The 15,918-nt window shown below is 42.7% G+C and overlaps 1 protein-coding gene across 1 annotated transcript in view; it reads left to right on the plus strand.

The window, feature by feature from the left end:
* Positions 1-717: 717 nt before the first annotated feature.
* The window catches only part of SEMA5B (sema domain, seven thrombospondin repeats (type 1 and type 1-like), transmembrane domain (TM) and short cytoplasmic domain, (semaphorin) 5B), a gene marked incomplete at its 5' end in the record, with an annotated part of 54,283 nt that continues 39,082 nt past the window's right edge, over positions 718-15,918 (plus strand). Inside the window, 2 exons of the mRNA XM_009578929.1 lie at positions 718-925; positions 3,106-3,313. Coding sequence (XP_009577224.1) covers positions 718-925; positions 3,106-3,313 — 416 coding nt within the window. The remainder of the gene's footprint in view (positions 926-3,105; positions 3,314-15,918) is intronic.

Consider the following 15,918-nt stretch of genomic DNA (forward strand, 5'->3'; position numbering starts at 1 on the left):
ACAGAAGATGAGCTCTCTTCTTATCCCCTATTCTGGACGGACAAGGGCATTGATTCCTGTATCAGTGCACCCCTTGGTGCTGGAGGATGGATGGACACCGGTTGACCTGCCATTTGCTGTGAGGATAGAAGAGCTGCCTGTGGGGAGGGGGGAGCTAGTGGCTAACTTGCCTTGCTTAAGATGAAGCCGGAGGGGTCTGTTCAAAAGGGAGCACATAAGAGAAAAGCAGTGTGGTGAGTTGGGTTCTTCGATGCAACCCGTTTTTCAGGGTTTTTTTAACCTCCAGTTTTCGTGCATTGTACAGACTAAGATGCCGGGTAGAGTCTGAAGATGATTTGAAATGCTTCAAGAATTACCACAAAAGCTTTCTTTCCACTACTAGCTTTACATCTTTCTACAGCTGGCTTTAATTCTTTCTTTTCCTCCTTGGTTTGTTAATGCCTTTTGCCATTCTGGTGTGCTGCTCCGGGGTATCACAAGGGAGTGAAACACCACATCACTGGTCAGTGAACTAGCTGGGAGAAACATTTATAAAGAGTGGGCTACAGGCCAAAGCTAGGCTAAGGACCTAAGGGCCTGATCCTGTGACCCCCACACAGACCCACCTCTGCAGGAAATCAACAGGACATGGGTTCCCAGAAGAATTTCAGGGTTTGGTCTTGGGCTGCTGAAGTGGGGAGAAAATGCAGGTGCTTAAGTTCAATCTTCTATGTTTAGTGTGGAACGCTGAGTGATGACAGCCCTAATGAGAACCTGACGGAGAGAGTTCTGCAGGATGCGCAGCGCTTGTTCCTGATGAACGATGTCGTGCAGCCGGTGACTGTAGATCCATATGTGACTCAGGACAGCATTCGATTTTCCAAACTGGTGGTTGATATTGTTCAAGGGAAGGATACTCTCTACCATGTGATGTATATTGGGACAGGTAAGAGCATCAGGGCTTAAGGAAGTTCCCTCCACTTGCTCGTAGACCTAGCAGCCCTAGTAGCCTGGTTGTGACATCATTACACAGTTGTCATTCAATATCATTTTGGCACAAAACTGCATGGAAATTAGTTTGCTTGAGTAAATTAAAAGCAGGATGGAGGACTTGAGGCAGAATCCCAAGTGAGCAGACCATAAATCTACATTGTGTTTAAAAACAACAATAACATTTTTCTTCTGTTTATAAAAACATGTTTCAACTAATCAGACTAATACATAACAGCGGGGAAGAGCAAAGGTCGCTGAAATGCTCTGTGGTTTTGTGCACGTAAGTTGCCTCTCTGTGCTATGACATACTCATCTCTAAATAAGCAATAATAGTACCTAACCTCCAGGCTTGCCCAAGGTTTTAATTATTTCTTTCTTTGCACTTCTGTGTGCCTACTGGTGTATGACTCCTAGTGCTTTCGGGAATGGGCATGCCCTGAAGTGTAATGCAGATGGGGAAGCTGAGGCAAATGCTTTTTTGTGGTAGCATAGCGAGCCAGTGTAGAGTTAAGTATATGATTTAGTCTCTTGATTTCTACTGCCATCCTCTAATTAGCAGGACACATTGCCTCTTCTGAAAAGCACACATATCTTGGATAAATGAAAGATGCTGAAGAAGGACAAAGTGTTATAAATGGTTGTCTTAGCCCATATTCATACTAATGATAGAGGTTAAATTAAATAGTTTGATTAATCAGAGCATATGGCCAGCCTCATGGGTATAATGTTGTTATCCTCTATTGCAGAAGCTTTGACTTTAGAATGAGATGGATTGCCTCCGTAAGTGTTAGTTTAATCTCACATCTGAATGCAGAGTCATTGCCTCATTCTCATGTTACCACCTTCCAGGACTGTGTCATAATTTATCTAACTTTTACCACCACTTACTTCAAAAGTGATCATCTTGGATGTGTTCTAGTAACATTCCCACTGTGGGAGCCTCCATGGACATTGATTATGATGAGAAGATTGGACTTAAATGGAAATACAACATGGTTCTGCTATTTTCATATCTTGATATTTTAAGTGAGGAGTCCCAGCTACAAAGGCTGAGAGAAAGCTGGGATACTTTCTGTCTCGTATCGTTTGTGTAGAAAGGTTCATTGCCATAACCTTACCTCCTTATCTGTGTTTGCATTCTGGCCGTGGTTAGTGGTGACTGAAGAGAAAGCTCTGCTGGACCTGAAACATTTAAACCAGTCAAATGCTTCAGTAGAGACAGCCCTGCCCAGAGGCAGCCCTGAACACAAACCCAGTCCTGAGATAAACCAAGCTCAAACTTGGGCCTCAGTCATGTTCCACACTTAAGGTCCTCCTAAGTGAAAGAGAAGCTTTGCATGGCAGCCAGCGCCGCCACTGTAAATTGCTGAGCCTTGGCACCAATACAGAAGTTATTGGGATGGAAAGATTAAGCTTCAGGAACAATCGGAGCTGACAGATCTCTTTGGAGTTTTAATGAAAAATGGTGTGGTTGCCCCCTTTTCCCCAGCATAAATCTCCCACAGTTTATCAGATCTTTAAATTGTTTAGCTAAGAGCACTGTGAGCACAAACATACATGTTTCTGTGTATGCACTGCTCATGCCATAACATCCCCTTGTCAGGCTGGCAGGATGGCTTCTTCCAGGAAGAGGATCAATTAGATCCGTGACCCATGCAGTCATTACGGAGGCCTCTGAGATTTCCAGCAGGGCCGCTGCATCTGTTGTCATCTGTCATGGCATCAAGTCCCACCGATCTGCTCTATAAACCAAAAGAAATATAGACTCGAGGCACCAGAAATGATCCCTGCTATCTCAGGTCACCTTGCTGTATAACTCACTGGTAACAGGACCAGAGTCTTTTCTGCGTCAGTGCTCCAACTGGGAAATTTTTCCAGGTACTCACTCTCCAGATGGTTTACATCCTTCTGGCTTCCCATTAAAATGCATTCAGACGGTTTCTGTAATGCCTGAGAACTGCTGAGGATTGTAACCATGTGGCTGGAGCACTCTCGACCATGGTAAACAAGTGACCCAGAACTAGGTTTAAAGCAGCTGTGTAAAGGTGACATTAATATTTCACTCTTTGGGCAGGTATGGAATGAAGCCAATGCCTCGAAGATTTACTTGTGCCTTGTTTCTTGTTCCATTAGAGTATGGCACCATCTTGAAGGCCCTTTCTACCACTAACAGGAGCCTGAGGAGCTGTTATTTAGAGGAAATGCAGATCCTCCCTGACGGACAACGGGAAGCAATCAAGAGCCTCCAAATCCTGCACAGCGACAGGTCACTCTTTGTGGGCTTAAATAATGGAGTGCTAAAAATTCCTCTGGAGAGATGCTCCATGTACAGAACAGAAGGGTAAGCAAATTTACAGCTCTGATACATTCCACTTCAGCCTAAAAAGAAAAGCACCAGGGAAACATATTCTAGTCTGATTTGGTTTAGAATGCTTTTTTTCATCACTACAAGACAAAAGACACTGTTGGAAGTGCATCTTCTGATAGATACATTCATGACAGGAGCAATGAGAATGAGCAATATTTTTTTGGTAAATATTAATTAATCCTCATCAGAAATTAATTGTGTGTTTACCATGAAAGGACTTACAATATTTACTACTTTTTTTTTAACTTGACATTTCCGTGTTGCTTTGATTAACTCCATGTGTTTTGCTGATGGTTCTTATTGGCAGTATGGCTGCAGGTTTCTGAATTTGGGTTGCAGCCAGCCTATCCTGGCTTATCCGAGTCATCACCTCTCAAACCTCTGATGAGGCAGGGCTGGGCTGCGTGGCAACTTGTTACTGCTTTTGGAACCCAATACCTCATCTCAACTATGTGTGACACCTCTTACACCTGGACAGATTCTATGCCTTGATTGTACCTTTTAAAGAGAGTAGGAAAAAAGGCTTTTTTTAATTGTCAGCCCTGGTGCCAGAGCAGTTTTCCACCCAGAAATGTGTGTAGGTTTTTGCATCCAAATGGTATCCCCCCATTTAAGCAGGTGAAAAGATAGCAACTGATTGAGACATACGCTCAAATAATCTCCCTGAGTGTGTAGCAGGGTCTGCTGTGGGTAATTTCTTGTTTACATCTCTTAGAAACATTCTTCCTTCTCCTCTCTTGCTTTTGCCTTGCTTTCCTTGATGAGAGTTTTGTCTGAAACTGATGTTCTCTGTGCTAGACAAGAGGAAGGAATTTGTTAGCAACGTCTAAACGGATTCCCTCTTTCATGGCCTACTGCAATATGTCCCTGTTCTCTTGCCAAAAAAACTGATATAGAAAATGTCACCATCATTTTTTTTTCAACAAGTAGAGTTTATCTATCAGCTTGTACTAAATTCATGTCCGTCTAAATATAAAAATGCCAGCTCTTTCTATTTTTACTGAACCCCTTAATTATCCCTTTCAGAAAATATAACTTGGTCATTACTGTAAATTTGACACAGAATTGTTTAGTGTGTAAAGTTACTTATACAGACATGCTGACGCAGCAGTGTTTAGTAAGAGAAAGAGAACCACAGCTGGAAGATGCCATCCTGTCCTCAGCCTTTAAAAACAGAGATTTAAAAAGGTAGAACGTAACAGCTGTCCTCTTAAGGCTGTCCTGGAGAGTTTCAGTTTGGGAATATTTATGTGTGTATACATATATATGATCCAATTTCAAGAGAAATGAGTTCTTCCTTTTCTTTCTTTCCTAATCTTGAGTTCAGCTTTCCAGTAATTTATAGATCGTGTCCCAGTTTCAGCCTGCGTAAGTACTTGATATGACACTTCTCTTAAAACTTAAATGGTGGAGGTTTGCTCAACTGCCTAAAAAAGGCACAAGTAGGGAAAAAGCAGCAGTGGCTGGAGGGCAGAAGGGTGGGGGTACCTCACAGGAGCACCATCTATTTAGGACCTAAGGGCTGCAGCACAGTATAGTGCTGTATAACCTTATCCCAGCAAAACAGAAACCCGGCTCCAAAGAGGTTCCCTTGCACGCTGGTGGCCACAAGCAGCCTCAGTTTTATGCATTGTACAGCACTGAGTCCTGGCAGAAATTACTGGGAAGCTTGTGTGCCAAGACTGGTTTTTTCTAAAACAAACTTTCTGGAGGCATTTTTCAGTGAAATAAGGAAGCAGTCCAGCTCTTTGTGGGATGGAGACTCAGACTTTTCCTCCATTGACTAGTTTCATGCTACTTTTAGGCAATTTAAGCTAGCCGCTGGGCTATACCAAAGTACACAAGATATGGTCTCCTGACAGTGTGGTGGGTGCTTACATTTGGTGATGTGGGAGGTCAGAATTTGTTGAATTCGGGTGCTGGCCAGGTAGTGTACTTGTGTACATTGTAATGGATCCTTTGTCTCATGGCTGAGTCTTGTGGAGGGACTCTGCATTTGAAAGAAGGAGGGAAAAAAGAAGAAAACTTAGGAAAGCCAAGGCAGGCAATTATTTATTTATTTGTTTGAAAGCATATTTGTGATATTATTCTTAATTTTTAAGCTAAGCTTTTTTTTTGTAGGAAATTACTCAACTGCGAATTTTTCAGCTGCAAATGTTGGAACCCTTTTTCCCCTTAGCATCCTGGCTATGTAGGTGATAAGTCAACTTGGCCTCCTTTATATTTCTTTCAATACTGAACAGTATCAAGAAGGATGTTTTAATTTCCTCCAGTGCATTCCACCTGGCACTTCTCCTGGGCTGTGATTTATTGCTTATTGTTGTGTCCATGTTTAATACATGCCAATATACAGCCACCACGGGAAGAAGGGCTCCCGCCCCTACAACACCCCCTGCTTACTTTTTTGTTGTGCTGTGACTTCTTGACTGGCCTCCCTGAAAAGCTCTGGTTTCAGCAGTTTTTATAATCTAATTGTTTTAATGGGGGCTCAGGAAGCTTGGAGGTGATGGAGAATTTGTGCCTCCCAGGCAGGAATACCACAACACTGTTTGTTTTCTTTGGCTGTGCCTCATGTTATCAGGAAACTTTGCAGCCTTTTACACCCTGGGGGCTGATGTGGGTTCTTGATTGCTGACTTAGAGCTCTTGCCTTCACGCTGCCTTCTCCCTTCTCTCTGGAATGCGCGATCATGTATCGAGAGAAAATTGATCCTAGCATTGATCCCCTCCAGTGATCCCTGCTGCTCTGCTGCTTTAAAACCTCGGCGCTTGGTACCCAGGCTCAAAAATGGGACAAAGGAAAAAGCAGCAGCGAAGGAAAGAGATGGAAAGGGAAAAGGATTTCTGCCATCTCCTTTACTGTTTGTTTATTGACACGGCACCAATTTAATCTCTTAAATGGTGACCAGTAACTCAGCCCCATGTCTTGATGTAGTTCATTGACCCAATATATTTTTGGGTGTCTGAGCAGTGTTTTGTGTGTGCCCACTGACCTGTCTCAATTTGTCTTTTCAGAACAGCCAGGCTTAGCAACAGGGCAACGGGAAGACATCTGTAATGTCAGCTGCCCAAATTTACAGGCTGGACTTGGCTGCAGGGACCTTGCCTTGTGCGTGTGTTTTCCTGATGTGCTTCAGTGCTGCTGTTCCCCACTCTCGCTGGAGTGGGACTATTAGGAAGATGTCCAATGCAAGCAAAACCTACAAGCCCTTTGAACATGCAACGTGTTTTGAAGGCTGCTTTGCTGGGTGGTAGCTTGGCTGTGCTTGCTGCTGGATTTTGCATGGCTTTGAAATCTTTGTAACCTCCCTGCAATTTTCAAATGAGCTTGGATTTTTACCTCAAGTTGCCCCCGAGCTTTGGGGAGGGATATTTGGAGAGCCAGCAGTGCAGCTTTATCACTGACACCACCATATCTCTAGAATGTGTCTGAACAAAATCCTGAATCTGAATTTTAGAGAAGTGAGGACTTCAGATCTGGACCATTATTTTCAGGTGGGGCCTACCTGTAGGGGTAGTTTAGTAATTTTTTCAAAGGGTGGGGTGAGATTATTCATTTTAGGAATTGCAATCAAACAGGTAGGAAAATGAAGCTGGTTGTTGTAGGGAACAGTTTGTGATCTCTTTCTATTGCCCTTTTGCAGCATCAGGGCCGTGGGTCTCTGAGCAGACAGAAACCCTGAGGCAAGCCTTGGAGTGATTTTGTAGCCGTTTTTCGATTACACATTCAAATGAGGAAAAGAAAATGTGTTTGAGAATGAGACCAAAGGGTCTCTTGAATATCCACCTTTTCTGCTCTGCCTGTCCTGAGCAGTTTATTTTAATACACTTTATGTTGATATTCATTCTTTCCTCTTCCTCCCTCCAGTTTTCTGCATAAAATTTGCAGTTCGCATGATGCAGGCTGCAATTTTGGGATGTACAGTGTGGTTCTGAGAACAGTTTGGCTTGCCTGTCCTCTCCCTGTCGTGCTGTATCCCACGTGTGGGTATCCCATCAGGTTGCGCGAGTGCCACTTCAGGTCAACCTCATGCCAGTGGAGATACTCCTGCTTCTGAGGCTATGGGGAGAGCCAGATCCTCTTGCGTGCAGCTATGACATGCTCTCATTTGAACTCTGCCTGCTTTTTTGACCCTTTTGCTGGGAGTTTGCTGTTGAGTGATGCTGTGCTTTTGCCCTCCTACTTGGCCTAAATTCTGCCATACATCCCCTCTGGCCATGGTGCTTAATGCAAAGCTAGCAGAAATGACTCAGCTGACAAGTACTCTTATATGCTGACTTGAGATCTGTATGAGAAACACAATTCACCTCTAAATAGCTCTGGGCCAGTGATCAGACAACTGAATACATATAGGTGAGTAACTCCTGAAATGGCTCCAGGGAGTTTTCGGAAGAAAAGGGTCAGCAGCAGCAGTAAAGAAGCAGAGAGTTTTCTGCCCTCTTTCTCTCTCCAAAGTGCAAAACTGGAGCTCCAAGCAGGGTCCCTGTACCATGTCCACACTTCGTTTTAGGGGGGTTGAGATATCGGATGGAGGATTGCTTTGGTGGTTATTGTGATTTTCTTCCTTTTTTTACTCCTTATATGGTGCAAAATCCTCTGTAACAAAGGAATGAAACACTTGAATTTAGGATTGCAAAACCAGAATTACAGGATTACCAAATTTCAGGAGTGAAACTGTTGGGGAGCTTAATTGGAGAAATAATACAGTCTGGGAAGAGATCTAAAAATTTCCCAGTTTTGGGGAAAAAAAAATTCAATATGGGCTGTAAATCCTCTGACCTCTTCATCAGAATGACGATAGTTCCTCGAAGGACAAACAAGGAACTATTGTTGGGTAAAAAGCACGAGAGAGAAAATGTTAAAAGAGGTAGGGGAGGGAACAAAGCAGAGACTGTTGTTCAGTGGAGCCCAGCATCCAGCAGGTCGCTGAGGTGACGTTGACAGCCAGATTGTTCATCAAAGACCTTGAAAATCCAGCCCCTTCTTCTGAGCTGAGGCTGTTGAAAATCTGGCCCCGATTTTGTTTTGAAAATCTTCTCCCTGCAAGTTTTAGAAAATATCCAGCACGTTGAACATCCTTTTAAAAATAGAGGCAAAAGGAAATGTAACAGCCTACAAAAAATGTTGTGATAAAGCTTAATCATCAATTTCCATCTGCTTTGGCTGATATGGCCTCTCCAAAATTAAGGGAATTTGCTAATTATTGTACCACCAATAATGCTGAAAAGCTTTGGAAGACTTCAGAGGCAGAAAGGAGAGTGCTCAGCCCAATCTTTTGTCATCCACAGTATCCAATAATACATCAGAATAAATCACTAAACATCTGGTTTGGCATTCTGGTTGCATTTAAGTAAATAGCGAGACTCCCACTGACAGAGAATGAAGACATCAAACAGAACCATGATCACTAAAGCTCTTGGAAAGAATGAAGTTTGGTAGATGAAATGGATCTGTGTTCTTTAAATAGAAGTACAATATTATACCATTTTCTCTATCCTGAAAACACATTTGCATCTGCTGTAGCAGGCAATTACTCCCATTTTCTTTAATGTAGCTGCTTATATATGTAAAGTTAAGCGCATCCATACTGTTTGCAGGATATGGACCTTTAAGATTTGAGGGCATGGTACAGGTCTAAGAAAATTGGATCTCAGGATAGCAGGTGAAGAGCTTCATTTGAACGGTCTGGGAAAGGGATGTGGCCATGTGTGTCTGAAATTGGAAAAAAAAAAAGAAGGCAAGGGTAAGCGGCAATGTAGTGAGCAGGGGCATGTTTCCAGTAAGATGCCAGAGAAATTGGTTTTCAGTTTCATCTTATTTGACATTATCTTTAATGGCATGAAAGAAACAAAATAGCATACTTTGTAGATGGCATTTAAGTATGAAGGAATCACAAATAACAGCGAGGAGAGAAATGCAATGTGGGGCCAGTAGGGAAGCCAGCAAGAGGCTGAGTTTGAGGAATAAGCATGTGCTGAGATTGCTGGTGTTTGCGTCACTGAAAAAGAGAGGACACGGGATGAAAGAGTATAAAGAGGCCCTCCTCTGAACCACAGTTTTTCCCATTTCTATTAAATGGGAACCATAAACCATGCTTTATATTCATTTTAAGCTGCCTGTACACTTTTAAGCTCCCACTTTTAGCTCTAAACTATGTAAATGGCTCCAAGTGATGGTAGTGTGGCAGAAGGGCAATTTAGCAGTAGCCAGAGTCCGGAGTTACGCAACTGCTGAAACAGATGAAGGTCACTTCAGAAAAAGCCAGACAAAATCAGCTAATTTCAGGGCACACTGCCATTCGTCTCCTTACTATCATGACTTGGGGGGCTTTGGATTTGCTAGGAGGGAGGAAAAAGCAGAGAGCCTGAACATGCTGAGGGCTTTTGTTTGCTCCTTATTTTTAAAGCGTACTGCCAACATGACTTAGCTCGCAAGATCGAGAACGGTTTAGCGTATGGATCCTTTTACCTCTAGCAGGCTGGCTTTAGGCCAACTCAGATCAATGATGTCTAAAAGTCGTTACCATCTGATGCTTGCTAGGTGGGCTATGTGAAATTAGTTTCAACACAGTGGCGACTGACAGGAAAGCAGGTAGTTTTCTTGGAATATGTAGTATTAGGATGACATCGATGCTATTGTTATACAAAGAAGATTAATAACTAAAGCTACCAGCAAGCCCCAGAGCAGATATCCATTGCATCTGTCAATTCTTGCAATTTGCTACTATTATGTCATAAGATTTGTATTCTAGGCAATGGTCATATTCAGCGACAAGGCTCCTGATACAAAGAGTCTACAGCCTTACTGCTGCCATGGCTGGCCTGCTTCATGTCTCAAGCTTCCAGGCAGCATTTGCAGTGTAAAACATAAATGTGTCCAATGTTAATACCGAACGAATATATTGCTACAGATGCGTCATTAACTTTTTATTAGGAGATGTGCTGTTTTACCTGTTTGGGGAGGAGGAAATATCTGGAGCCAGAGCAAATTTGTTACTGTTGGTTTAAGTTTAAAATTTAAGTACATATAAGTACATAAAATATATATGGGTTGTAGAAAAACATAATATTGTACTGTCTAGTGTCTTTTACATGTCAAAATACCAAAGTACTATAGATCTATGGGAACACTCCAGTCTGCAAAGGGGTAGGGCTGGATTTCAAGAATATCCATTTACTTAAGTGATGTTGTCTCTTGTTAAAAAGTGGAATGGACATTGTTTGATGGCATTTTTATAACTACATGGGAAAAAGCAATGGAGAATATGTTGGCAGGAGCATTTTGCCCCTTATGCAATATTAAAATAGCCCTGCATTGGACAAGAGATGTGTTAGATCCTCAGAGTGGAGTAGGTGGTCTAATATTTATTTGCCTTTTTCAACATACATAATCTACAAAGGCTCTGTCTAGCTGAATCTACATCTTGTTGAACAGAGAATAATTACCCAGAGCTTAACAAAATCCAACTTTCACAAAGGAGCTGCTTGAATATGGATTACTTTGTGCAGCCTGGGTGACAACTGTAGACTGTTTTCAGGTTTCTTTATCATCACTCACATTTCTAAGTTTTCTGCCTTTGCAGTTTTCTTTCCCTTCCTAAGTTCCCATTTTAGCATAATTTGTGTTCTTAAATCATCAGCATCTTGCAGAGGCTACGTAAAGCACCTGTCTCTGTCCCTTGCAGTGGATTTGCTCTTGCCTAAACCACCCTTGTTCCCATTCCACCTACACCACCAGACTACAGGAATTTGCCACTTCACACAGAAGTCTCAGATCTGCAACCACAGAGCAGAAATGCGGGAGCAGAGCACATCTTAATCTGACAGCCGCCTCCAGACACTGACTGACACAGGGCAGAGACAGGGAATAACACTTGAGTGCACTGATTTGCCCAAGATGCCTTTCCAAAAGGATGTCTAGTCCCCTCTGCCTCTTTCCATATGGCAGCCCTGGGGGGCATGTTTTCTTAAGGCTCAAAAGCCTGCTGAGGCTCGGAAACAGTTGTGCTTCGCAATCCAGACAAACATGCCCTGCATTCAGGAATTCCTTCTGGCTATTCCTTTCATTAGGACTTTAATAGTATCTGAGTTTTCTTGTGGATGACTGATCCCATCTCTGGTAGTCAGAGGCCCTCTGTACTTCTGTTTTTATTAGAGGTCAGTTTTGTTTGGCACAGTGACAAGAGTTTCTAATAGTGTTTGTGAAGGAACACTTATTCATTTTTTTTAATAACCTGCTTTACTGATGTAAACATAAATCCAGATTTAATCAGAATTTTTCTCGGGATGGCATTAATCTTCATATTTGAATAAATGCAATGTTGTTTTATTTCACGGCTTTAAAAATAAAAATAAACATCTATCCAATAAAGAAGTCACTGTTGCTAAAAGGTGATGGAATGGGATGTCAGAAAGTAAGAAATGGAATAGTTTGTTCTGTAGATTGTGCGAGGCCATAATCTATAAACCACAATCGATTTAAGTGATATTGAAAATGGTAGGGCAGGAGGTGGAAACTAGCAAGCCAAGGTCCCTGATGTGGAAAGGAAAATGAGGTGAAACTGCCTCTGAAAATCCTCTGTCTGTGTACTGTTTCTTTCAAATAAGTTACATGCATTTGGCTCATAAATGGACTTCAGTTTTAGAGGTCGTTTTACACCATAGCTTTAATTTATGCATTCAAAACAAATCACGTGCAGAGCGGTAATCACTGATGCTAAGCATGTGTGGGTGATAAATTACACACGCACACAACACACACACACTTCAGCTTCTCTGCCTCTGCATCCAATATCAAATGCCAAAATACCAAACCTTGTCTGTCCAGATTAACGTCAACTGTACCCCTCACAGTGGTGGTACCTGTGAGCTGTAGTATGCTCTTCCCGAGTAGTGCCCTGCTCCACAAATAGCCCCATTAATTGCTTATGAAGTACGTGGCTACTCGTGTTGAGGAAAGGGCAGTAGCATCCAGCATGGAATATGTTGTGTTCACCAGCAGAGAAATGAAGCTGCTACTTGACCAGCGTCTGACTAAAGCAGCTCAGTTCCACTTGGCTTCTCTTCTCAGTGGGGAAAGATAATGGATTTGTACAGGTCACTAACTCATCTCTGCACTTTGAATTTTTAAAGGTACCAAAATTAAAGGGATTGTTTGAATGTCTGGTGCTTTTTTTCCTTTCTAATCTTATTTTCTTAAGCCACGAACATCCTTTTGATTCTTATTCTTCTCTTTTCATGCCATGTGGCTTTAGGGAAGACAGAAAAAAAAAAGCTATTGAGGTTGTCAGTAATTATGATTTGGTTGGCTGGAAGCTAATATGATTATTTGTTTAGTTCATCCCCTCCGCAGGTTGATAGCAATGGGACAGTAAGCTAACCTTGTCAGGAAATACCTGTCTGCCAAACACAGCCTCATGCTTGCAACTAACAGATACAGCTAAAACCCCCTTATTGCTTGCAAAGGGCTGTTCCCTTGGAGTTAATTGCTCGAAGACTGCAACAAACCAGTGTGAAATTCTGAGGTCTTATTCCCCAAAAGAGCAAGGCGAACTCCTGTGCTGCCCATGCTCCTGAGATGCTGAGCACAGATGAGTGTTGCTCAGTGCCTTGCAGGATCAGGCTTATAAATGTTTGCACCACACCAGTTGATAGTGCTGCTATCTCTGTGCCTCTAACGAACTAACTGGTGATGCCCCTGGGGGTTTAAAGGACTAGGTGCTATGACAGTTATCGTATCTCCTTGGCAAATGTGATGTTCACTGCAGGTTCCAGACTCATCAGCAAAACTGCCGAACCCTCTCCTGGCGCAGTGGCAGGGTTTTGTGAGTAAACACAGTTTGGGAAGGGAGCTTCTCAGTCTTTGGGTCTAGAGCCCTGCCTCTGCTGACCATCACGTCCGTCATTCCATTCCTATTTACTTTTAGTCATCAAAAAGGAGTGAGAAAGAGGTAAATGAAAAGAAAGGGAATGAAAACTGGGAGAGCAAGCACGTCTTGGCAGATGAGAGGAGCAGAGTCCTTCAGTGTGAATGCTCTGGGTGACAGTTTTGTGGCTTTTGGTACAAAATTGCATTTTTGTGTCTTCTGTCTGGTAGTAAGAATGGGAAGAAGCTCTAGTAATTGTTTCTTTCCTTCGGTCTGTCGAAGCCTAATCTCTTGGGTCTGGTTCTATTGATTTGATGATCCATTTATTACACAGTCTAAAGTTTTTACTCTCACGCAAAAATGACCAAAAGATGAAGTTATCAAGACCTAGAGCAAATTAAAGTGGGAATAAAAAACTTTTGAACTACAGATGTTTAAGCTTTAATGAAGATTCTGAAAGAAGACATCATTCAGGCTATTACAAAAAAGGAGATCTTGGGCAGGACCAGCATCTTGGAAGCAGAACCCTTTTTACAGCACATGCTATTAGTGAAGGCTCAGCACCGCCAGGCTTCAAAGGCCCCATAAAAACTCTTTTGAGTCATAGGTAAGAGTTTCCATTGACTTCAGCGGACTGTGGATAGTGCCCCACTTGCAGAGTCTTAATCCTTTGTGTTATACCAGATCACTGCTGTAGAAATGATTGCAACAGCGAACAACAGGGAGCTTACAGCTCCCAAACAGCAAGCAGCAGGTGAGCTCTTATGAGTAAGAACTTATTTTCATGCAAATGTCCTTGGTAAGTGAGAATAAGGATCCAGAGAAAAAAATACCTTGAATAGGAGATACAAATGGAATTGTTTTTCACTTGAGTGTTTTCAGTGTATGCTTTTATGCCTCAGATAAGACATTTATTGTGAGGCAATGAATTAAAGTGAATCGCTATTGATAGTAATGCCCTGTCATAATAAATCCAACCTCTTAGATATCCATCAAGAGGTATTCTCCCGAGTCCTCACCGAACGCACTACAGTTAGTCGATGGCCAGAGGGGAACTGAGGGCACAGACCCTGTGGTATCATTACCATCTTACTTCCACAAGCATCCCACTTTGTGGGATTTCATTAACTAAGTCGTTAGCATTAATATAGCCAGTGTTAACCTGCTATGCTCGGGTAGTCTTCTGGGATAATGGGTTCCCTCTACCTGTGTGAATTACGATGGGAGACGATAGCGTGTCGTTAGTTCCTTGAGGCATGGCCAGCCTGCCACTGAGGAGACCTAAGTGTAGTGTTCCCTGTATGTATGGTATGAAATCTGGCCCCACTGAGCCAGTGGCAGAAGTCCCATTGCCTTTGAAACATCAGAATTTCATCATAGCATGTAAACGCCTTTGTATCTTATTTCATAGTATTTACATACTGCCCTGTGAGACGTCGGGTCCCACAGCCTTTGTGAGACTTTTCAGCGGTATCATAATACGGAGTGGTATTTACACGTAAACATTTCAATTTATTTTTTGTTCTGAGCACAGGGAAATGCTGTGATGTCTTTACATTTTCCATACCATGGTGCCTGATCTACTAAGAAAGACAGCATATTTCTGAAGCATTTTGATCTGCGTGTGCATGTATGCATACATATATTTTTCTTTTGGTGTGCGTTTGCTGGTGTGGTTTTATCTTTTAACGACATAAATAGCGATATATATTCTAAAGATATTGTAAGGATATAAATTAGGGTGGATTTTGAAGTGTTCACTTAAAGTATTTGCCAGAAATGTTATTCTCTTGCAGTAATGCACATTGTAATGCTTTTCCTGCTTACAAAAGGAAAAAAAATGGAGCAAATTGTGTGTAAGTAAATACATTCCTCCTCACCCTTAAGTGTATCGCTGTCAGCTGATATAATAGGTTTCTCACCAGAGTTGAGGCAGATGAGTGGGCTCTGAATCCTGAAGGGAGGCAGGCAGCATAGCTATTTTGTTTTTAGATTTCAAATGGTTTTGAGCGCCTGCCGTCAAACGGGGAGAAGTCCCGGGCTTTGATGGTTGTTAAATTACAGAGCGCGCGTTTTGACAACCCAGCAGAGCCCGGGCTGGGTAGGAATTCATTACACCCATGATGCAGAACGCAGGGACGGCACAGCGCGGGGTGGCCGTAGCTGCCCGCCAACAAGCACTGCACCGGGCTTTTCCTGGGGCCCAGCATCATGGCCTTCTGGCGGCTCTGCAGCTCGGTTCTGATGGCCCGTCAGCTGGGGGTCAGTGGCGGTGGCAGGGGAACGGGCTGTGATTCATTGAGTGCTCCGTTAGGGATCTGTAGCTCTCCACTCTCAGCCAAGAGCAGCACATTAGCTACATGACATACATTATGATAGTGCCAGCAAAGTGGTCAGTGCCTAATCGGGATATATTGCAGCCTGCGGAGTGGCTGAGGGCTGCAGCACAGAACATATGGAGATTATTTCCTGAATTTATGCAGCGCATGTTTTCCTATAAATTAAATTCAGAGAAGATGTGTATCATAATAGGGTGATACTCACAACAGCCTTCCCTGTTATGAATTACAATGACCTCTCTCAGCTCACTGGGTGCCCAGCGAAATGGCTTCATGCAGTTGGAAACAATAGCACATACGTGGTGTCAGGGTCAGAAAGCCTGACCAAAAAGCTCTCTTAACTAAAAGCAGTGGCTTTTTTCTTCCCCGCCCCC

The sequence above is a fragment of the Fulmarus glacialis genome, unplaced genomic scaffold (assembly GCF_000690835.1).
Source record: "Fulmarus glacialis isolate BGI_N327 unplaced genomic scaffold, ASM69083v1 scaffold24235, whole genome shotgun sequence".
In the NCBI taxonomy this organism is placed as follows: Eukaryota; Metazoa; Chordata; class Aves; order Procellariiformes; family Procellariidae; genus Fulmarus; species Fulmarus glacialis.